We start from the raw sequence: 21,740 nt of genomic DNA on the forward strand, positions 1-21,740 counted from the left end.
ACAGGTTACTGGAATTAATTAATTTTGTCTGTTTATTTTAAATGTTTCTTGCTAACTGCCACATGACAAGTGTCTGTAGCCATGTGTCCCTTTTGCTGTCAGCTTGTCCTCCCTTCAGTGGCACACAACATCCATGTGCTGCATCTTGTCTTAGTTTACCTTGGATGCTGCTCAGGGACAGAGCTTTGACATTTGTGCAGCATGCCATTCATTGTTGTCCTGATGCTGAGGGGGGAATGGTGCTTGCTGCTTTCAATACTAGAAACATGTATTGGCTTGTGCATTCCCACTCTTCAGCAGAAATGCCCTGTGGAGTGGTCAGCATGTCGATGGGAAGGCAAAGCAAGGCAGTCTTTGCCTTCTAAGTGAATTATCACCGCTGGGTGGGGACCGCTGGCAACAGTGAGGTATGGGAAAGAAGGCTCCAACTGTGGTGTTCTTCATGACCTTTCTTCTGATGAGGCTGCAACCTGGGACTAGTCCAAGCCAGTAAAAGAAGTCAACAGCAGTGACCTGAGCAGGCAGAGTTTGCACTGGGGCAGCTGAAGGGCCCTGTGCTATAGATCAGTCACCAGACTGTGGAGGTCTGAGATACTCTGACATTTACACGTGCGCGGATGTCTTTGCAGGTGTACCCCCTGTCTGGACCAGTGGAAGGTGGCACTAGAATCACCATCACTGGCTCAAACCTCGGGCAGAAACATCAAGACATTGCAGAAACTGTCACTGTTGCAGGAATTCCCTGTGCCGTAGATGCTCAAGAGTATGAGATCTCTAGCAGGTAGAGTATCTGTGAAACCTGCTCCCAGAGGCAGGCGCTGGCTTTTCCCTTGGCTGCTAACCCAGCCTGAGATGTCTTTGCCTTTGCTGTAGTAGGTGTTGAGCCCTGCCCGTTCCCAGGGAGTGCCCTGAGTAAGGTCACTGTGTGAGTAGTTGCTCAGGCAGTGACCCTAGAGAGATAAGGTTGTGTACAAGGTGACAGCCAAACAGTGATGGTGTATTCCAACTACGCTGCCCAGACAGAGCCCACAGTCAGGTCAGGGAGTTGTGGGCTCAGAACCCTGCAGTTTCATGGGTGTCTCACTCAGCCACCAGAGATTTCAATAAAGCAAAGGACATGGCTTGTGCAAGTGTCCCTGATAGGGAAATAGCCTGACTGTATTAACACAGGGTGAGGATAGGAGCACGTGGTTGAAGGCACACCCCTAGACTATCAGTCTTCACTTGCTAGCAATACTTCCCCCCAGGAACAAACTCAAAGAAAAGATCCTCTCTGCCAGGAACAGATGAGGAGGTCCTGGTGGGCCCAGTGCCACGCTTCTGGTGGCCAGGAGTGCCTGACAGGTCACACAGTTCTTATAAAAGTAGTGGCAAGGAGAAGGATGAGAAGAAGTAAGACCTATCCTGCTGAATCTGGCTTATGTCAGTGGTAGAGAATTGTGCAGTTGGTGTGTCTGGCCAGGGCAGAACAAAATGATAAAGCAGTAGTTAGATGTTAAGAGGTATGAATGGGGGATAACTAGGAAGCAAGGAGAAAAGGATATTTGTGTAGTTGGTCTGTGGCAGGGCAAGTAGGTGAGAGTTTTGGATAAGGGAGGGAGAGGAGCCAAACAACCAGCAGAAGAGGAGAGAAATTGTGAGTAACCTCTTATCAGAGCTATCACAAACATGTCTTTCCATTCCATGGTAGTAGTAGTTGTAGCACCTTTCCCTCTAGGAGCCAGGTAAGATCCTGCTGGGAATGGCCTGCTGTGTTGAGCACTGTTGTCCTGTCTGTGCAATTTGTTTGTCTGGATCCATCTGCTTTCTGTTTCATTCTACAATTAGAGCATAACCTTTCTGGGGTTAGCACTGTCTGTGTTCTGTATCTGTAAATCACCTGGCATCACAGGGTCTTGGCTTGGACTGCACTGCCTAAGTTCAAATTCCTCAGCCTCTTTAGTTGAGGGGATATAGCTGTGAACCTGGAACCCGCTCCTGAGCAAGGCCCAGACAAAATTAATCTCCTGCTTTGCAGGAGGGCTGGGAAGTCTCCTGCAGATTAGCTTTTCTGTTAGCAAATAGGTGCTGTAACATAGGATTCCCTGCTGCTCTGTTCTAAGTACAGTTTGACTTTTCATCTTGTCAGCATATCCCATAGCAAATTGTGTTTGGAAAAAGTGCTGGGAGGAATGGCTGGTGCAGATCAGGGAATCTGGCTGGTTGCAGAGGCCACTGGCTGAAGACCAGTGACACCTAAACCCAGGCCTTGAGTCTTCTCCTGCATCAGACACAGCACTAATGTGTGGACTGAGCACTGCTGGCCTGAGGTCCCTCCAGATGCAACTGATTTTGATCAGCTCTGGAAAATAGACGAGTTCTTGGACTCTTTGTGCATCTGTGACACAGTGGGATTCATCCTGTCTGTCCCAGAGAGAATAGTCTTAGATAGGATGGGCCTGTTTGGAACTGGTCCCTGCTTTTTTCTGCTGCACCTAACCCAGCTTTTTTAGAGGCGTTTCTTGATGTTTGGTTGCATATTCTGAGCATCAGATAAGGCTGGAAAAAGGGAACTGTGGTTGCTAGATGTTTTTAGGACATGCTACAATGGACGCAGCTCCCCTGCTCTCCCCTGGTGTGACTTTGTTCTTGGATTGTCCTGCAGCATTGTGTGCGTCACTGGCGGGAGCTGGACAGAGAGGTTTGGGCATATAGTGGTGGAAGTGCCTGGAGGAGGTCGTGGAGTTTCTGGTCATGTTTTTACCTACCAGGTAACATAACTATAATATCTCCCCTCTTTTCCCAGTATCTCTGCTAAATGGCTGTTTATTGCATGAACTTACAGAACTCTACTTGGCACTTGCTGCTGGTATTTTTATCTGATTTTTCTGCTACTTGTGTTGTGTGGTGTACTGGGATTTTTTTTGTTTGTTTGTTTTTGGTTTTTTTGTTTTGGTTTTTTTTGGTTTTTTTTGTTTGTTTTGTTTGTTTTGTTTGTTTGGTGTTTTTTTTGGTTTTTTTTTTTGGTTTTTTTTTTTTTTTTTTTTTTTTTTTTTTTTTGTTTTGTTTTTGTTTTTTTGTTTCTGCCTCCCTCGCTTTCCTTTAGATTATAAGAACAACTGTGCTGGGTAAATACTAAAGATCCTGTAGCATAGGGATTTTATTTCTTTTTTGACAATGGTAACTGTTAAATACTTAAAGATACTCTGTATTTTTCTTCTGTGTTTCCAACTTGAAGATTTTTTTTATTGATGGCTTAACGTCCTACTAAGACTTCTGACTTTTCTTTTGTTAATATGCAAATTTCTGTTTGAACATGCTTTTATCTTCTGACCTTCAGCATCTGGTGGCAGTAAGTCCAAAATTATTGTGCATTGTGCAGAGAAATGTTTCCTATCATTTTTAAACATGTTTCTGATAACTTTTTGATATCTTAAACCCAGAAACTATAAAATAATACTTAAGTAACTTTTAAATACAATTGTTTCTTTTTCTTTCTTTCTGTGCAATTTACAAGTTATGTATGTAGTTGCATGTCCCCCTCTCCCATGGGTATGGGAAAGAGATTCTGACAAGTCTTAAGCTCTTCCATTTTTGGCTTGATAAAACCATTTTATGTACTGGATTATGCTTGTTGCTCTTCTCTTAGTTATCACCAGGATGCTATTTAGAGACTAGCAATGGTGTATATGTTTGCTTTTTATCCTGTAACTCTCCCTCGTCCTTCTTACTTCATGGATCTTTTCGTTTGTCAACAGTGACTTACTTGCGTCACTCTGCCTGGTTTCTCTAAATTTTGCTGCAGCTCCTCAGTGGTACTAAGGGGTTTTTTTTACAGCACAGGTCTCAAGAAAAATTCTTAGGGCTCCCTGCTGTTAATCTCTTCATCTGCTTGGGAAACAGGCAATTTATTTGCTACCTTGTTTTTCTTAACCTGAGTTATTAATCCAATTACTGATCTGAACAATCCCTTTGGACTGCTAATCCTTGGGTTTGTGTGTGAGGCTCACAGCTCTGCTGTTTGCAGCATCCATATGCCTTTGGCAGTCTGTAGAAAGGTCCTCGATTCGTGGTTCTTGCTGGTGTGATTGATCCCTCTTCTGCTCAGTATAGTAGCTGCTGGAGTACAGCTGAGGCCTGCTGTGGTTTGGATCTGTAGCTTCTATTTTCACAGCATTGGAGGACACTGAACACATTCTGCTGTTTTCTTTCCTTATCTTGTCTTTTGAGGTCCTTGTCACTCACTTTCTTTTTTTTCCCTTTATTTTTTTTTTCCTCCCTCTTCTAGAATCCAGAGCTGAAATCCATTGTTCCAACTCAGGGTCCCAAAGCAGGAGGAACCTGCCTTACCCTTCTAGGCTCAAAGCTGCTGACTGGGCATCCTAATGAGATCAGTGTCCTGCTTGGAGACCTCCCCTGTCAAATGTAAGATCAGAACTTGCCAATGTGCCAGCTGTGCACTGCCCTGAGTCCTTCCCAGAGCCTCCCAGGGTGTGATGCTGCCTGGTGCAGCTGGAGCCCTGCTTTCCTCTCTGTTCCAGGGGATCTTTCCTGTGAGGGTCATGGCAGCAACTTCAACCATCTTAGATTCTGGCCCACTTTCCCTGGATGTGAGCAGGGCTGCTCACCTCTGTTCTGCTTGTCCCTTAACAGGACTGTAACCCATCCTGACACTCTGCTTTTGCTGGTGGGGAGCTGCAGCTGGCTCCTTCAGCCTGATGGCAAGTGCTGCTTGTTCTCTTGCACCTGGGACACATACACCTGCCTCACCTCACTGCTGCTAAGAAGCTGCATATGCCTTGGTAGCATGTGTCCAGTCCCTTCAGTCTGGACAGTGACTGTACATGCTTTTTGTACCTGTGCTGCTTCTGACAGCTGCCCAGCAATTATTACCTGCACAGATAAGGCACAAGAGCTTTCAGCATGAGATTTAGGAAAATAGCAGAAGAGGTTTGCAGACTCTCTGTAAAGAGAAGGGCACGGTACTGTAAAATCTGTTTCTGCAGTGGCTGTGTTAATCCCTTGTTCTTCTTGTCTCTCCAAGCCTCTCTGAGATGACAGAGGATCAGCTGGCATGCCAGACAAGTCCCAGCAATGTGTCCACGGAACTCCCAGTCACCATCAAATACGGGGAGCAAGAGCGGAGATTAGAAGGATCCCTTTTCAGATATACTCTGGATCCCAACATCACTTTTGCAGAGCCACCTAAAAGCTTCCTCAGGTAAAAAGAATGAGAGTCTCTCCCTGGGCAGTGTGCTGCAGCACCAATGTCATCTCTCTGAGTGGCACTTCGGAGTAAAGTCAGGCTTGTAAGAATGAGCATCAACAGAGGGGTGAGAGGATGGACAAAATTGAGCTAATGAATAACAGGTGAGTCACATCAGCTACTTTTGTCTTTCAGTGGAGGGAGAGTGCTCAGAGTTCATGGATACAACTTGGATGTTGTACAGAAACCAAAGATCCGGGTTACAGTTTCTCCATCTGAACGGCGGCGCCGAGGAGCTGGGCGATGGCGAAGGATCATCCCAGACTCTGAGTGTCCTGAGGATTCTCTGTGCAGCATCCAGCAGGTAGCACAGCACTCAGTGGGGATGTGGGTGCACAAGGTTGATGTTCCACCTCTGAAAAGGTGGACTTTCTGTCCCTAGGGCTTTTTTCCTCCCACCACTTGCTGTTATCTGCTTAGATTGTACCAACAGTCTTGGCCCATGGAAGTGTTCTCTGCCAGACTGAGAGGTTAAGCACTTTCACAAACATTTCCATGAGCTGGGTCTGCCTCTGCCTAGAGATGTGCAGGATTGTGATGTGGGACAGAAATAGCAAGGCAGCAGTGTGGAGATAAAGAAATCTACATCTGAGCCAGAGAGCTTGTGTGGCTCAGTGTGTCTGTGCTTCAGATTCTTCCTTTTGCATATTTCAGTCTGTCTCTATAGTTTCTGGGATCTCTTTCATGCTGAGATACAATACCAGGCAGTGAAATTATCAGCACCACAATAATCTTCTGCTCTCCTGCTGCAAGTCTGCTGAGATGGGTCATTACAGAGAGATTGATGTGGTCACCAAGGTCACAGAGCATCCAGCAGAATTTGCAGAGGTAGAGGGTAGTTTGGCAGCCCAAATACAAGAAGGATTTGCATTATTAGTGCAAATGATGAAGGGCTTCCTGTACATAAATGTGCTCCCGATGCACATGCATCAATAACAGCTGGTTTTATCAATGTTCTTAGGAAAGATTTGTGGCTGTAGGGCAGAAAAAAAAAAGACTCGAAGACTCTTTCACCAAATGTATAAAACATATCCAACCAGGCATGAGAACACTTTCACAGAAGCATTCAGACTGGGAAAACAGCCTTGCATTGAAGGTATTTGGTCCTATTCTCTCAGCAGGGAAATCTGAAGCTGGTCTCTTTCCAGAATTTGCTGCCAGGGGAATGTCAGAGCTGATTCCCACTGCTGAGACCTTCCAACAAAACCAGTGCTATGAAAGCTTTCCTTTAGAGGAACATGGGGAATTCCTCAGATCCTGGATTTTTCCCCTTTACAGTTAAGCAGGGTTCTTCTGGCATTTCTCCAGATTAAAAGAATGCAGACTGGCCCCAGATTGTTTGGGGTGAAAAGTATTGCCAAACTGCAGGAGAAGTGTTGTTCCATTACTGACACACTTTTTGCCTTTTTCCTCAGTTTGAAGAACCATGTCTTGTTAACTCTTCCTACCTGATCCTGTGCAAAACTCCAGCCATTAACCTGCTGTTGAGGAGTGTCCGTATCAAACTGGAATTTATTCTGGATAATCTGAGTTTTGACTTCAACTCACTGCATCCCATGCCTTTCTCTTATGAAGTCAACCCCATCCTAAAACCATTGAATGCTGAGGACCCTGCCAAACCATATCGTCACAAGCCAGGAAGTGTCATCTCTGTGGAGGTAAGACAAAAAACAGCTGGAATTAAGGTTCCTTGTATGAAGTTTTAAGTTGGTGTCGTGCAGCATCCAAGGTTTTTAAAATATTTGACAGGTTACAACCTGCCACAGCACTTCTACTTTAGCCTGTGAGAAACAGTACATAAGAAGAAGGAAAAGAGCGCATCAAAAAAACCTCTTGAGTCCATAAATCATTGTTAGGGGCTTTGTAGGGCTTGTGGAAACTTCTGTGATTTGTTTTTTGGGGGCTTTTTAATCCTAATAAACTGTTTGTATATGAGATATTAGTACTACATTATCCCAACATCCTGTTCTCAGCTGCTGACTCTCCCATAACTACTTCTGTTTCCTCTAGACATAACTTAAAAGTAAAAGAATCCTGCCAGTGGGGAAGACTTGTTACTAAGTGAAGGCAGGAAAATCACTCACTAAAGATAATACAGAAGAACACAGTGACTATTTTTACTATACATGCAAGAAAAAATTTCTGAGGTATTTCTTTTGCATGGAAAGGTACTTTTCAGTCCAGTGCTCTCAAAGAAAGTAAAGGCTGCTGCTGTAGGTACAGATTCTCCACGTGCTCTCTTTCTGCATATGGGTAAAAACTGTGAGGATGTAAGAACCTAGAAATGTCTACACCACTGCCGTTGGAGTTGAGTGCATCTTGGAGATGTAGGGCAGTTTGAGAAGACTGGAAGAGAACTTTAAAAGACAAGGAGGTTGATCTGACAGCCTGTTGGGATAACCTGACAGAGCTCTGATCTTAGAAAGCATTGAAGCATAAAAATGTAATTAACATCAGTCAGCATGGTTTTATGAAAAAAGAAAAAGTCTTAATACCTCCAAATTAAAGCAAATAGGAGAAATAGCACAGACATGTTACACCTTTGAAAGGCTTGATTGACTCACCTGAACATGCAGGTTAACTGACATGAGAGTACCTTTTTAAATATACAGAGGGAAGAGCTGAGTTCAGCTGTGTTTTGGCTGAAGAGCCTTAATAGGACAGGCTACTTATAACTGTACTTATGCAGTGTGCTACAGGTCCTAAAGCTAAATCTAAATCATATGCAACTGAATTTTTTTGCTTACCAAGTTAACTCCTGCAGCCTATTCACATGTGAGCCTAAACAAAGAAGAAAAGAGGCTGTTTTATCTCATGGTATTGATCTCCTCCATCTTCTCTGAAGCCACGGCAATACATAGTTGTTTTTTTCCCATATCTCATGTGCTGTCCAAATCTATTTCAGGGGGAAAATCTAGATCTGGCTATTTCCAAGGATGAAGTTATGGCTATGATTGGGGAAGGAATCTGTGTGGTGAAGACACTGACAAGGAATCACCTCTACTGCGAGCCCCCCTCGGAGCAGCCGGCCCCACGGCACCGCACCAAGCGGGAGGGCACGGACCTGCTCCCAGAGTTCACGGTAGGGAATCGGTAGCACTGCCAGAAATCTTGTCATTTCTGAAGCACATGCAAGAAGTGGCTGTGGGATGTGAAGTTAGCAAAGGCAGACACCCTGCTGAGGGATGGGGGAGGTAAAAGAGGTGGCAGGGAACTGATCTTGTTGTCAAATTCTGCTCTTAATGGCTAAAGTTGACTGAAAGTAAACAGTATAGCTGGGTTCACTGTGCTGTGGGCAGCTGTGTGCCCCCTATGCTCATTCTGGAGAAGCCGTGTGGCTTTGTATTTCATTCCTGCACAGAGGAATGGAATCATCTTGGCAAATGCTTTCCTCTCTACAGGTTCAGATGGGAAACCTGAACTTCCTCCTGGGCCGAGTGCAGTATGACACAGAAAGCCAGCTCACCTTCCCCCTGGAGGCACAGATTGGTTTGGGTGTTGGTGCATCCTTTGTGGCACTAATTGTCCTGGTCATCGTCTTCATATACAGGTAAGAAGTTATGGCATGTATGAGGCCTTTAAGTTCCTCAAAGTGTTTTTCAGTGGATGTGGCAAAGCATGTACATCTTGAGCCTAAACAAGGTTACAGTTTTGTTTATTTTGTGCCAAATTCTGAGTGGTGGTGTTGGATGCAGGAGGCTAGTCACAGTCTGCACTGTGGTTCATTCAGAATCTAATGGGTGCTTCAAGAGACACATGTAGTTTATGGAGCACTGTGTGGTATCCTGCAAAGATGATGCTCTATAGAAATGGCCACAGCATCAACTGCCCTGGAGTCTTTGGCAGCAACACAGCAGTTGGCAAGGACAGTCCCTGGGCTAGTGCCACCAGGAACAATTTTGCTTTTTATTGCAGGAGGAAAAGCAAACAGGCTCTGAGGGATTACAAGAAAGTTCAAATCCAGCTGGAAAATCTGGAAACGAGTGTTCGGGACAGATGCAAAAAGGAATTCACAGGTCAGTCACTGAGCTCCTGGGTTCTTGTAGCTTCAGGGAAACTTGGAACCACCCTCAACTTTACCTCTTCCCATTCCTGTTTACTTGTCTGCATAGCTCAGAGGAGGCAATAATTTATCCTGTGCTAGAGCATGGAAACATAGAGCCAAATTCTTGTTTTTTTAATTGTTTAATTCAGAGAACAGTGATCTATACAAACTTCTCTCATTCTACACTTCATCCTCCAGACTCAGATGAAGTGCTAAAGTCAAGACAACACATTTTGAGGGATCTTAAGGACAGCTACTAGTCCAGTCTTTGTGTAGGGCAAGTTGAATTGCAGCCCATGTTCTGAGCTTACAAACCTTATACTTCAGCTCTTTACAACTGTAGGAGACCTGGAGCTCTGAAACTCTGTAGGTGACTGAGAGTGTGGTCCCCAGTTCATGTGTGAAGGAGTGAGGAGCTGGTCTCTAATACTCTGTCTTTGCTGTAGGTAATGCCTGTAACCACAGATGTGTGCTGAATAGTGGCTTCCTCTTTATAAAATTGGAAACAAGCTCCTGATTAGAACTTTGCTCACATTATTTCTCCTGCTGCCTAGTCTAGTTTTAAATGTTCTAGCAATGAGACCCTAACATGCCCCTTCCTGACAGGAAACATCCTTCCTCTTTGTCAGTCCCATGCCAATGGCCCTGGTTCCTCCCCTTACCTCATGCTCTGCACCATCAGTTGAGATCATGTCAGTTGTGTCATCCTCATGGGTATTTTCCTTTCCCTCAGACTTGATGACTGAGATGATGGACCTCACAAGTGACCTTGTGGGCACAGGGATCCCCTTCCTGGACTACAAGTCCTATGCAGAACGCATTTTCTTTCCGGGCCACCGTGAGTCACCACTGCAAAGGGACCTTGACATCCCTGAGTGCCGACGGCAGACAGTGGAGCAGGGCTTGGTCCAGCTTTCCAACCTCCTCAACAGCAAGCTCTTCCTCACCAAGGTAATGTCCCTCTCTGCTGGCAGCCTGCTGCAGGGCCAGAGCCTCCTGGCAGCAGGAGGTGGGCAGTGTCTGTTACAGTTCATTCCTTAGTAGTTCCTGCACCACTCCTTCCAAGAGCCAGCAGCTGTGGCTGCTTTGTTTTCAGCAGATTCTCACACACTGGCTTCTCCCTCTCCCCACCAGTTCATCCACACTCTGGAGATCCAGCGCACTTTCTCTCCAAGAGACCGAGCCTATGTGGCATCACTCCTCACAGTGTCACTGCATGGGAAGCTGGAGTACTTCACTGACATCCTCAAAACACTCTTGAATGACCTTGTGGAGCAGTACGTGGCCAAGAACCCCAAGCTGATGCTGCGGAGGTAAGTGAGCCAGCCTGGTCCCACTGGCAGCTACCTGAGGGGACAGAGCCTTTCTGCCTGGCTGGCAAGCTCTAAAAGGCTCTGCCAAGTCTTCTAATCCCACTTTGCTATTTAGAAGTCCCTGGGTTCTCAGTCATGCCATGTTTGGAAGCTAACTGAAATATCTCCCATGTGTAGAACCCCAGTAGTCTCCTATCTGGTCCATCCTTCTGATCTGAACACATTTCCCTTGTTTGAGACCTACCAGAGGCTTTTTACTGTTCCCTGCTTCTTGTCTCTCCAATTCTGTAATTTGGTGCCTCCTTGAGGCTGACAAGTGCTTCCAATAAGTAGTGCCAAAAGTATTAACTGTGCTGGTCTCAAAAAGTTTTTTCTCTCCATTCTGTATCAAGACTTAGTGTGCTCTTCTTCCAAAGGGAGTGATCTTTACCTCCAAATCTCCCCCAGTTCTGCACCACATTCTTGTGACAAACCTGATGCTCTCTTTCAGGACAGAAACAGTGGTAGAGAAGCTCTTAACCAACTGGATGTCCATCTGCCTGTATGCATTTGTGAGGGTGAGCTCTTCATCCTGTTGTGATGTAGAGGGGCCAAAAGAGGGGAGATAGGCGCAGTTTTGATTTGTGCCTCACTTGTAGCTGAAATAGTGCCAGGGTCACCCTGTATTTCAGGATGAGGAGTAAGAGCTGGGCTGCTCACTGGGAACAGGGGTTCTTAAATCAGCACCAACGCCACTTGTTTATAGGATGTGTCACCGGGTCATGGAGGCCCCAGTGTAGCTCCTTTATCTTGAAATACACAGGCCTCAAGCTGGTCTGTGCATGAGAGGAAAGATGCTGGTCTAATTTGTTTTCTGGAGGGCTGGGGGAGGCAACAAGGAGTCTCTCAGATTAGTGACATCAAGGCAAAGCAATGCCTTGGTCATGTGCATCTCTCTGGTAGCTGGACAGTGCACTTTTCCTGTGCATGGAGCAGGAGCTGTTGGCACAGGCTCTGTCTTTGCCTACTGTGGCTCAGCTGCTGTATCCTCAGTTGTGCTTGACATGCATGTTTGCAGGTCTGGGGCTCTGCTGGGAGGAGCAAACTGAATTTTTCTCCTTCCTTTCCATGCCAGGATTCTGTCGGGGAGCCCCTTTACATGCTGTTTCGAGGAATCAAACACCAGGTGGACAAAGGGCCAGTTGACTGGGTGACAGGGAAAGCCAAATACACCCTGAATGACAACCGTCTTCTGAGAGAGGACCTGGAGTACCGCACTCTGGTAGGCACCAAATCTTCTGTCCTCTCTGGTAGACAGGGCTAAATGTCTCTGTTCCCATAACCAAGGCACAGGTGCAGCATCCTGCCTCTGTCTCCTGGGAGCCAGGTTTGTTCCAGCAGCACAAGTGTGTAGATGATGCAGAGCTCTGCTAAATCAGGCGCTTTTGCCCCAGGCTGATAGGAGCCTTCAACACAGTCATCTGCTGTACGTGCTGTGCTGTGTCTAGAAATAAGGGGATGATGAGTCTGATTGCACATCGAAGCTCCTCCCCAATGCTCTTGATCTGGCTTCCAGGTCTTTCCACAAGCCTAAGAACACAAGACTGAGGTGTTTAACATCTGCCATGTTTTCTTTTCTGAATCTCTCAGTGAAAGTGTAGCTGTTAATTTGCCTGAGTGCCAACCATCCAAGGTGTAAATGTGTCAGATATAATCTTATCAGCTGAGTAGCTGTGACCTTTTCTTTCCCAGACCTTAAATGCTTTGACACAAGCAGGAGTTGGTGCAGGAGGGGCAGAAGACTCTCAAGGGATTTCTGCAAAAGTGCTGGACTGTGACACCATAACGCAGGTGAAGGAGAAAATCCTAGATCAGATCTATAAAGGGACGCCATACTGTCACCGGCCAGACCCTGACACCCTGGATCTCGGTGAGCAGAGCTCTTTGGTGACAAAACTCAATGAGGAAGTGAAGGAATGGTGGTTTGCTGTCTGTGCACAGCACCCTGGCACGTGTGACATTTATCATTCTCTGCTGAGTGTGCAGAATCACTGACCACTCTGACTGGACACAACAGGGAGGAGGCTGTAACAGAAAGAGGCAGGGGTGGAAAAGAAGTAGTAGGGTTCAGCCTCTTTCACTTCATGGTGTTCTTTGCCAGACTCAGACCATAGCAATGCCTTGGGCAAGGGAATATGGAAAAAAAATATAGAAAACGTGTAGGAGGGGAGGGGGATTTGAGTGCAGTGCAAAGATGCTGTGGGCATAGACTGGCATTCCTGGCAGTGAAGTCAATGGCAGCCTCTTAATAATATATGTCAGGGAGGATTTTGCCCATGGTAGTTAATGAATGGTAGAACTTACATTGCAAGAGAAAACACTTGGTTTTCCATCTTTTTAATTTTGTTGATGAATAATGGTGACATTTAGGGATGAGAAGGTACTGAGGAAATAGTAGCTAAGAACTGTGGGTGCATATTTGTGGTTTGAACCATCTGCTCGAAGAGTCAAATCTGACAGAATTTGTAGGAACATGACAGGTGGAACCTGGGAGGCCACGAGGCCACCTGTCCCTGTGCTCAGAGGGGTCAGTCCTGTGACTGCAGGACTCAGATTCATTACAGGCACTTGCTCAGGTTATGTTGTCTATGAAATAGCACAGGTAAAAGTTGACAAGGACCAGAGGCTGTTTAATGAAGTCAGCCAGAATGATGCAGATGATGCCTCGAATTAGCAGTTAATCCTTTTATTATCTGTGTTTCAATGGCTGCAGAGTGGAGATCAGGGCTGGCAGGTCACCTGATACTGTCTGATGAGGATGTGACATCTGTTGTTCAAGGAACTTGGAAACGTCTGAATACTCTTCAGCATTACAAGGTCAGAACTCAGTCTGCCGTTGCCTTATCTCTTCTCTCATCCTTCTACATTCTGTCATGCTCTGTTTATGGCTCTAGTTCCTGGTGGACCACTGTCAAAAGGTTGGACCTTTCTTGGAGAGCATATTCAAATTAAGCCAGTGCTGTGGCTGCAGCCTGACTTCAGCAAACACAACCTTATTTTTATCCTATACCTGAGATGTGGACATGTAGGGCTTGGAAGGACAGGCACAAGTTCATACTGCAGTGAAGGTGATGTGCTGGAACTGTTCCTGTTCCAGGCCAGATCAGTTAGGAGATGATGGCACACTTAGCTGCCAAGTACCTTCTAACAATGGAAAGAGGGAATTTTTTTTAATTACTTTGCACCAGTATGTTGTATCTTGCACCAATATGTCAGTACTTTGCTGCAACATGTTCTAGATGTGAATGACCTCAGTTCCTGAGTATTATCTTCGTTGTACTTTGAACATTTGTTTTTTAATTGGTACAGACAAGATTTTCTCACCCTCAGGAAAGACAGTGATGGTGCCTCAAAATCCCTATTTCTGTCCCTATTTCTAGTGATGGTACAGCCTGTTTTGCTCTGCAAGCACTTGCCTATTGTGCTGATGAGAAACATGCCATTTGCTTTGAATGTTGTTTTGCTTGTGTGCAGGTGCCCGATGGAGCAACAGTAGCACTTGTCCCACGCCTGACCAAGCACATCCACAGGGAAAATCAGGATTACATCCCAGGAGAAAGTGAGTTTGATGTCTCATTCTCATAAAATTACTTTAGAGCATTTGCCAGTTAGTGGGACAAATTTCTTTCTGTACCCCCAGCTTTATGCTGATAGAGAAGGCTGACACATGCCTTGGACCCTCATAGGACTCTCAGGAAATGTGAAAGCTTGGTCAGGTGAGATCAGAGAAAAGCAAAAGTGTGAGAGCAAAGGAAGGCTGGGCTGGGTGTGAAAATGCAGAACAAGCACAATTGTCTGACTCTCCAGGGCTGACTGCAGTCTGCAATTTGCAGAAATCTTAATACCTTCAGGTGCTGAGCATGGCCTGAGGAGGATGATGGGGTGCCAGGCAGAGAGAACAACTCCATGGATACCCCTGTGGCATGAGGGATAATAGCCACAGGCTGCAGCTTAAGAGATTCAAATTGGACATGGAGCAAAACTTCTTCAATGAAAGAGTGGTTCAACCCTGAAACAGACCACTGGGATGGTGGGGGATCTCTGTTCTGGGGAAGTTTTCAAGACCTTGAAGGTTTTGGGTGAACAAAGGCAACCTGCTGAAATGTTGGCAATGGTTGTACTCTGCAGAAGGTTGGATAGAGGCCTCCAGATTCCTTCCCATTTGTGTTTCCGTTACACTGGGAAATCTTGCTTTCTTGGGGCTCACCTGACCAACGTCTACTGTGAGAGAGCCAACACTCATCTGTAAACAATTGCTTGGTTTAGAAACGCCAATGCTGGAGGATGCAGATGAAGGTGGGATTAAACTTTGGCACCTGGTGAAACCAACAGAAGAGCCAGAGCTTCCCAAGCATCGGCGTGGGAGCTTAAGAGATCGGGAGCGGGCCAAGGCAATCCCAGAGATCTATCTGACACGTCTGCTCTCAATGAAGGTGAGAAGAAGCACAGATTGTGTTGTGCTTGGGATCTTGCCTTCCCTCATATCCCCCAGCAGATTGCAGGGGTGTGTGTGAAGATGAAGCAGTACCCTTTACCTGCAGTGGCTTTGAGTGCATTTGAGTCTTCTCTACATTTTGCTTTGTTCATGAGGTCATCCCTGGCCTCTGTTCTACAAACCACAGGGGCCTCCATTCTCCTTTGTTGCTGCTCCTTTCGTTGGGGGTGGAGTACCCTGGGATGGGTGAGGGGCTGTCACTGAAAAGAGGATGACCTCTCATCTGTGAGGCCTGGGCTCTCTACTCTCCTCGGCCTGTGCTGACCCTACTTGATTTTCCACAGGGCACTCTGCAGAAGTTTGTGGACGACTTGTTCCAGGTGATCCTCAGTACCAACCGCCCTGTTCCTCTGGCAGTCAAATACTTCTTTGACCTGTTAGATGAGCAGGCCATACACTATGGGATCGCAGACCCTGAGACCATCCATATCTGGAAGACAAACAGGTAGGGTGTTCCTGAGGGCCCTGGAGGAGGCACTGCTGACTTGCTTAGAGCTTGCAAAGTGACAGCAACCTCTGCCTACTGAGGAGGAGGAAAATGCAAGTGCAGGGCAGCAGACCATAGGGTGAAGAGCTGGTTTTGCTGGGAGGGCGAAGCAGAGAGATGCAGTAACATGTAGAATATTTTTTGGCAATGTAGCTGCTACCTTTGCTGATGTCCTTCTGCACTTCTGACCTCTCTACAGCCTCCCCCTGCGGTTCTGGATCAACATCATCAAGAACCCCCAGTTTGTTTTTGATGTGCAGACATCAGATAATGTGGATGCTGTGCTGCTGGTCATTGCACAGACCTTCATGGACTCCTGTACAATAGCTGACCATAAGTTAGGGCGGGTGAGTACAGAGGGAGAAGGGAGCATGGTTGGCACACAGAGTTGAGCAGTGCTGCCTTAGGAAGGAAATAATAGCAGCATGGGACAGCAGGCCAGGCTCCTCCTGGCTTCCATGTGCAGCTGGAGAGTAATGGGGGCTCCTGGGAAGAGAGGAGGGAGGATCAGATTTTGTTTATCAGCAAGAAATGGTTGAGGAGTGCTCTTTATTTACAGCTTGCAGCTATTTGGGGGACAGAGCTAAACTCCACAGTTGGCTGTAGCACACAATGGGAGTCACAGGATACAACTTGGGACATTCAGGTTGGCCATTAGAAAGACTTTCCACCATCACTACTCACCCTGTGCTGAGAGTGGAACAGTGCTGCACAGGTCACCAGAGATGGGATGGGTGGATCTCTGGAGCACATCAGGCATCAGCTGTACAAAGCCATTGCCAGCTGGTGATCACCCAGCTCCAAGGGGAAGGCTGGACTAGGAATCCCAGGGGTCCCTTCATCAACACATCTTGGGGTACCTCAGACTGCGTTTCTAGGAGAGAGCCTGCTATTTGAAGTGCCTCTCCATGCAGAGGACAAAAAATTCCTGATCCCGAACAATGGCAGAAAATAGAAGTGATGGTGTTACCTGCTGAGGTTAGTCCACAGCACGATAAAGCAGATTTTCATAACCAATTCTGGTTTTGGATGTTCAAGGACTCTCCAATCAATAAGCTGCTTTATGCCCGGGACATTCCTCGCTACAAGCAGATGGTGGAAAGGTAAGTGGTGGATGTGAGGAGTTGTAGTTTCAGCAGTGAGGAGGAGGGACCATGCACTAAATTTCCTGTGTGCCCCTGTCCAGGTACTACGCAGACATTCGTCAGACCATCTCTGCCAGTGACCAGGACATGAACTCTGCCCTGGCTGAGCTGTCACGGGTAAATCAAAGTATTTCAGAAGTCACCTGGCCCCTCACCTGTGTATCCAGGGGAGAGTTATTAATGCAAAGATGAGACACTCCAGCTGAATGTGCAGTTCTGCTCAGACACACTGACTGTCCCTAGTGGCTGCCCTGCCCCACAGGGAGGGTGAGGGTCTGCCCAGGTAGCACTGGAGAGAAGAGGGGGTAGTCAAGGATTCAGGGAAAGAAATACATTTGATTTTTCCTTTGCTAGGAACTGTTGGGGAATTCTCTTTCCTGTTGCTTTCTTAATGAGTTGTAAGGACAGAATTTGACAGGACAATTGTTAGGTGTCTCACAGTTTTGTCTAATTTCTTCTCTTATAAGCAGAATTACTCAGGTGACCTCAATTCCCTGGTGGCTCTACATGAATTGTACAAATACATCAATAAGTACTATGACCAGGTGAGTGTGTGTTTCCAGAAGGTATGAATATGCCTTTCTTCTTCTATCACCTACAAAAAAACAAAACAAAAAACCTACAAAAATTAACAAGTAAGAGCAGCCAGACTATTCCAATACTGTGTATTATTTCATTGGCCTGCATAACTCATGTCATGAGTTTGCTGTATTCTTATCAAAGAGCAAGGGAGGAGATCAGCAAAAATAATTTAGCTCTAACTTGGAGGCTTTTGGGATTTCATGTATGCATCTTCATTTTTACTCCAATATCCAAATACTCTACTTAAAAAAGAAATGCAGTTAGTTCAGATTAATTTACTAAGGACTTAATTTTCAGGTGAGAAGTTTAGCACTCTTTTTGCCCAGTAAAGTCTGTAAGTTACTACAATGAGTCTAGAATACTTCTCTTGTGGTTAATTTGAGATTAATTATTACATACCCACTCTAGACTAGAGTGTGCTGAATTCCAGCTTGAGGTTCTCCAAAATGTGGAGTTCAGCTGGTTGAGTGTCATGTGCTGGAGAAAAGCTGCCAGTGAGCTCTCTCTTGTTGCAGATCATTACTGCCTTGGAAGAAGACCCAACGGCACAGAAGATGCAGCTTGGATATAGACTGCAACAGATTGCAGCAGCTGTGGAGAATAAAGTCACAGATTTGTGACAGGCACAGACAGACTGCTCTCCCCTGGCTGAAAGGGGACAGTGCTCATCCTAGCTGATAAACAGGGTCTCCTGCTGCCATTGGAACCAGACTCTCCAAGGAACCTGCGGGTGACATGAGCAAGGGGATGGCCAAGGCAGTACAAAGTACAAGCGTCCTTGCATCTCAGAGAATATTTTTTTACAGGTTGTTTTTTTTTTTCTTTTTAAAAGCAAAATGAAACAAACAAAAAAAAAAAAAAAGGACAAACTTTGTTTTTTCCTTGGCAGACTGCTGAGGGGCCACACAGGTCCTTCCTACAGATGTTATGTGAATGTGCCAAGTTTCCAAACCATGTTATGTGAATGAGCCAGGTGACAACACCAAGCACTGTGTCTGTGGAGTCCTTAGCCTTGCACCGATGCCCTTTCCAGTGCTGGAACACTCCCTGCTGCAACCACTCACTTCCTTGGGGATCAGGAAGCTTTGCCTGGGTTGGCTGCTGTGCTAACCTCTGTCCCCAGCTGGCAAGCACTCCTGAGAAACTCCTTGCAGCAATGTCCCTGCTGGTCCCAGATGTTGGATGTAGAGTGTCCAGTCGTGAAGGTCTCTTGCTCCCCAGTGCTCTGGTCTCTTGTGTGTGGCACCTGCTTGGCTGGAATGTGCTCACCAGCATGGGTGCTTGCCATAGGGCTCACTGTAAATGAACAGCACCCCCTCACCCTTTGCCTCAGGACAAACTCAGTGTGTGAGAGTCACTACCTGGCTCACTTTGGTCTCCACTGACTCAGCTTGGATCTGTCTTCCTGGTTCCTTGTGGTCAGAGATTGCCCTGCTCTTTGGAAAAGCACAACAAATGCCTTGTGCCACTCCCCCTTCCTTCAGTGTCCAGCTGTTCTGCTGCTCTGAACTGGACTTGTAAATATCCTCAGAAAGTTAATGTATTTAAATGCTAAAGGAGAATGTTTAACTTTGTGGCTTTGAGACAAAGCTTTTCTTGGAGAAGTATCTCTGTGCACTTCTACTGACAAACGTCTGTCAGCACTGGAGCAGTTTTCTCCACTGCTTTGTCTGCAGGGATAACTTGTAGGTGTCTCCGTTGTCGTACCAGCAGCTCGCCTTTCCCCGCAGCTCAGTCCCAGGCTCTCTTTGTGCTCTTCCCTTAGGCTTGCCTTACACCGAACTCACAGCTCCACTGCTCAGACTCTCCTGTCGTGGCACATAGAAGGGTTATTTGGTGAGCTGTGAACTCAAAGGAGCTATCAAGCACAACCAAGGAGGGTCGGGTGTCCTGCAAAAAGGAATGATTTGTGCATGGAGGAGAGGCCTGGAGCAGGCACAAGCACAGTTAGTTGGCAGCTGTCACTAGGCAGCTCCTCACTGCTCTCTGCTTAGTTCCTCCACTTTGTGAACAGTCCTCTGCCCTTCTAGGAGCTAATTTATAAGGGTGCTTTACTTGTTCTCTCCACCCCCCGCCCCCCAGTCCCACTGCTGCTAATTCCACACTGATGTCTTGTGTGCCTGGGGCAGGTAGGCAGGTCTGATTCCTCTGTCACTGCTCCAAGGTGGTGACTGTGTGGGCTAGGAGGTAGCAGAGCTAGAGCAGAGCAGGATCACATCCCTACCTCTTTACATTGCATATAGCAGTAATTCCAGGCCTGCTCCATCAGCCCTGTGTAAGTGCTGTGCAGTTGCAAAATTGTTCTTGGAGAGGCTAATGTTGGCCTCTCTTCCTACAAAGTTGGCTCTTCTGTGACCCTCTCTCAGCAGTATAGCAGTATTCCCAGGTACATGGTGTCCCCAGAGTATGAGCATTCCTGTGCAACCTTCTGCTCCTTTCCTGCTGTATGGAGCAGCAGGGTGGCTGGCTGCTGCCAGGCAAAAATGGGGCTGCAGAGTTTGCCTCTTTCCCCAGGTGAGGACCAGTTAGGATCTCACTCCTGCCTGACCAGCCATTTCCACAAAACTTACGGGAACTTAGCATCTCTGAAACCTTTGTCTTGACTAAACCTGATTAAATTAATACCCCCAAAAACCTGAGTGGAGGAAAAGACTGCTGGATGGGAAAAAGCCAATATAATGCATGTTAGTAAAGCCCATTCCTTTAGGGACTGCAGGAGGAGATTTCTTGGTTTGAGGCAAGTGCAGGTATAGTGGTGGAGTATCATTGTCCCCTTGTGTGTTGGTGGATGGACCTTCTGCCCTAGGAAACAAGGCCTGGTTTGTGGCCCCTCCAACTCACTGAGTGTCTGCCAGAAGCCACAGAATCTCTGCTGGATTTTTAGTTCTGCAGACTGTCAATGTTTGCCCCTATTTCTGCAGAATTATCTCTGCACTTTCCCTGAACAGTGTGGCTTGAGGCTTAATTCTCATTCCACCTCCCACTAGTATCCACATTCTCCCTACTTCTCAGTAGTGTTCCTGGATGTTGGAAATCATCTTATTGCTCCGAGTGTATCTATGAAAGTCTGCTTTTATTAGAGCAATAATCAAGACATAAAAATAGAGCTAGACATAGGTGATTGACTTGTTTAACATCTTCAGCTTGTCCTTGCATGGCTGGACAGGTCACACTGTCCAGTGCAAGTGCAGTGAAGGTGGAAAGCTGGTAGTGCCCATCCTCCTCCCATCCATCTGTCCTCGGTGTTCTAGATACCAGCATCCTCCTCCCTGTGGACATGCACTGAAGGCCCTCACTGGGATCAACTTGGGTGTTTAGGCATGGCCCCTCTTATCTCCGTCCGTGCCCTTCTCCTGTGGCAAAATCCGTTTCTGTGACAGGGTTCTGTTGCATTTAAATTTGCACAAAACATGTTTTATTTTGAAATTCCCTGTTGTAGGGAAAATTTATTTATTTATTCCTCATGATCCTTCCAAGTTTTTTCCAGTCTCTGCCTGATTCCACAACCAACTGGACATTCCTTGTCAAGGACAGAGAATCCTGTCTGGATGTTACTGTTTGTTCACAGGTAGCAAATTCTGTGGGCACCAGCAGAGAGAGCCCTGCCACCGTGGCCAGTCCGCTGCTGTGGGACACAGGGATGTCACTGCTCCAATGGACTCCCAGGATGGTGATGTTCCCAACTGGCAGGCACCCAGCTTTATTTAGTGCTGTGGTCAGAGGGAGGGACTTGCTTCTGCCGTGCTCTGGGTGAAAGGCTGAGAACTGATCAGTATTAAGATAAATCTCCGTTAGTGTATTTGAATGTCTGTCCCTTTGGCATGATGAAGCACAGCTGGTGCCCATGTGATGTAGTTGTGAGAGCTCTTGCTGTCATCTCTCTGGTGGCAAATTTAGGCTGTACCTGAAAGTTTTTTTAATTTGGTAGAAATGATGACTGGTTTGTTGTTGGTTGTTTTTTTTTTTTTTTTTTTAGTGTGCCTTTCTTGTGGGGGATGATTATTTTGGTTTCCAGAACACCCAGGGCATTTGCTCTTGTAGGCTTTTTCCTGGTCCTCTGTCATGGTGACTCTGTTCTCTCCCAGCCTTGTGACTTGGTGTCTGTTTGTCTGTCTGTTACGGTATGGCCTGACCTGCATTTATGCCCTGCCACACCTTAGGTTCTGCTCAGAGCACCCGAGGTACTGTCTTTCTCAAATTTGAATTAATAATTAATATAAAAAGCTTGAAAAAAAAAAAATCTGGATTTTGTTACATAGTGTAATAACTGTTTGTAGATACTGTTCTTGAGATGTAGGAATCTATTGGTGATATAAGAGGTTTTGTCTGTAAATAATCAGTTTAGAGTCAAAATGATTTTAATAAAGAGAATTCTTACACAATAATTCA

The 21,740-nt window shown here is 46.2% G+C and overlaps 1 protein-coding gene across 4 annotated transcripts in view; it reads left to right on the forward strand.

The window, feature by feature from the left end:
• PLXNB1 (plexin B1) overlaps positions 1-21,740 on the forward strand; it is a 77,905-nt gene extending 56,165 nt beyond the window's left edge. For all 4 annotated transcript variants that reach the window (XM_083869201.1, XM_083869202.1, XM_083869203.1 and 1 more), the window contains 23 exons: positions 630-781; positions 2,645-2,750; positions 4,268-4,404; positions 5,024-5,200; positions 5,381-5,549; positions 6,661-6,903; positions 8,151-8,327; positions 8,647-8,795; positions 9,161-9,261; positions 10,024-10,241; positions 10,425-10,603; positions 11,094-11,160; positions 11,718-11,864; positions 12,335-12,512; positions 13,356-13,459; positions 14,117-14,201; positions 14,909-15,075; positions 15,422-15,582; positions 15,824-15,971; positions 16,663-16,727; positions 16,811-16,886; positions 17,240-17,314; positions 17,867-21,740. In XM_083869201.1, coding sequence (XP_083725327.1) covers positions 630-781; positions 2,645-2,750; positions 4,268-4,404; positions 5,024-5,200; positions 5,381-5,549; positions 6,661-6,903; positions 8,151-8,327; positions 8,647-8,795; positions 9,161-9,261; positions 10,024-10,241; positions 10,425-10,603; positions 11,094-11,160; positions 11,718-11,864; positions 12,335-12,512; positions 13,356-13,459; positions 14,117-14,201; positions 14,909-15,075; positions 15,422-15,582; positions 15,824-15,971; positions 16,663-16,727; positions 16,811-16,886; positions 17,240-17,314; positions 17,867-17,971 — 3,186 coding nt within the window. In that variant the 3' untranslated portion in view covers positions 17,972-21,740. The remainder of the gene's footprint in view (positions 1-629; positions 782-2,644; positions 2,751-4,267; positions 4,405-5,023; positions 5,201-5,380; positions 5,550-6,660; positions 6,904-8,150; positions 8,328-8,646; positions 8,796-9,160; positions 9,262-10,023; positions 10,242-10,424; positions 10,604-11,093; positions 11,161-11,717; positions 11,865-12,334; positions 12,513-13,355; positions 13,460-14,116; positions 14,202-14,908; positions 15,076-15,421; positions 15,583-15,823; positions 15,972-16,662; positions 16,728-16,810; positions 16,887-17,239; positions 17,315-17,866) is intronic.

Source organism: Zosterops lateralis, assembly GCF_965231275.1.
Source record: "Zosterops lateralis genome assembly, chromosome: 11".
Lineage (NCBI taxonomy): Eukaryota > Metazoa > Chordata > Aves > Passeriformes > Zosteropidae > Zosterops > Zosterops lateralis.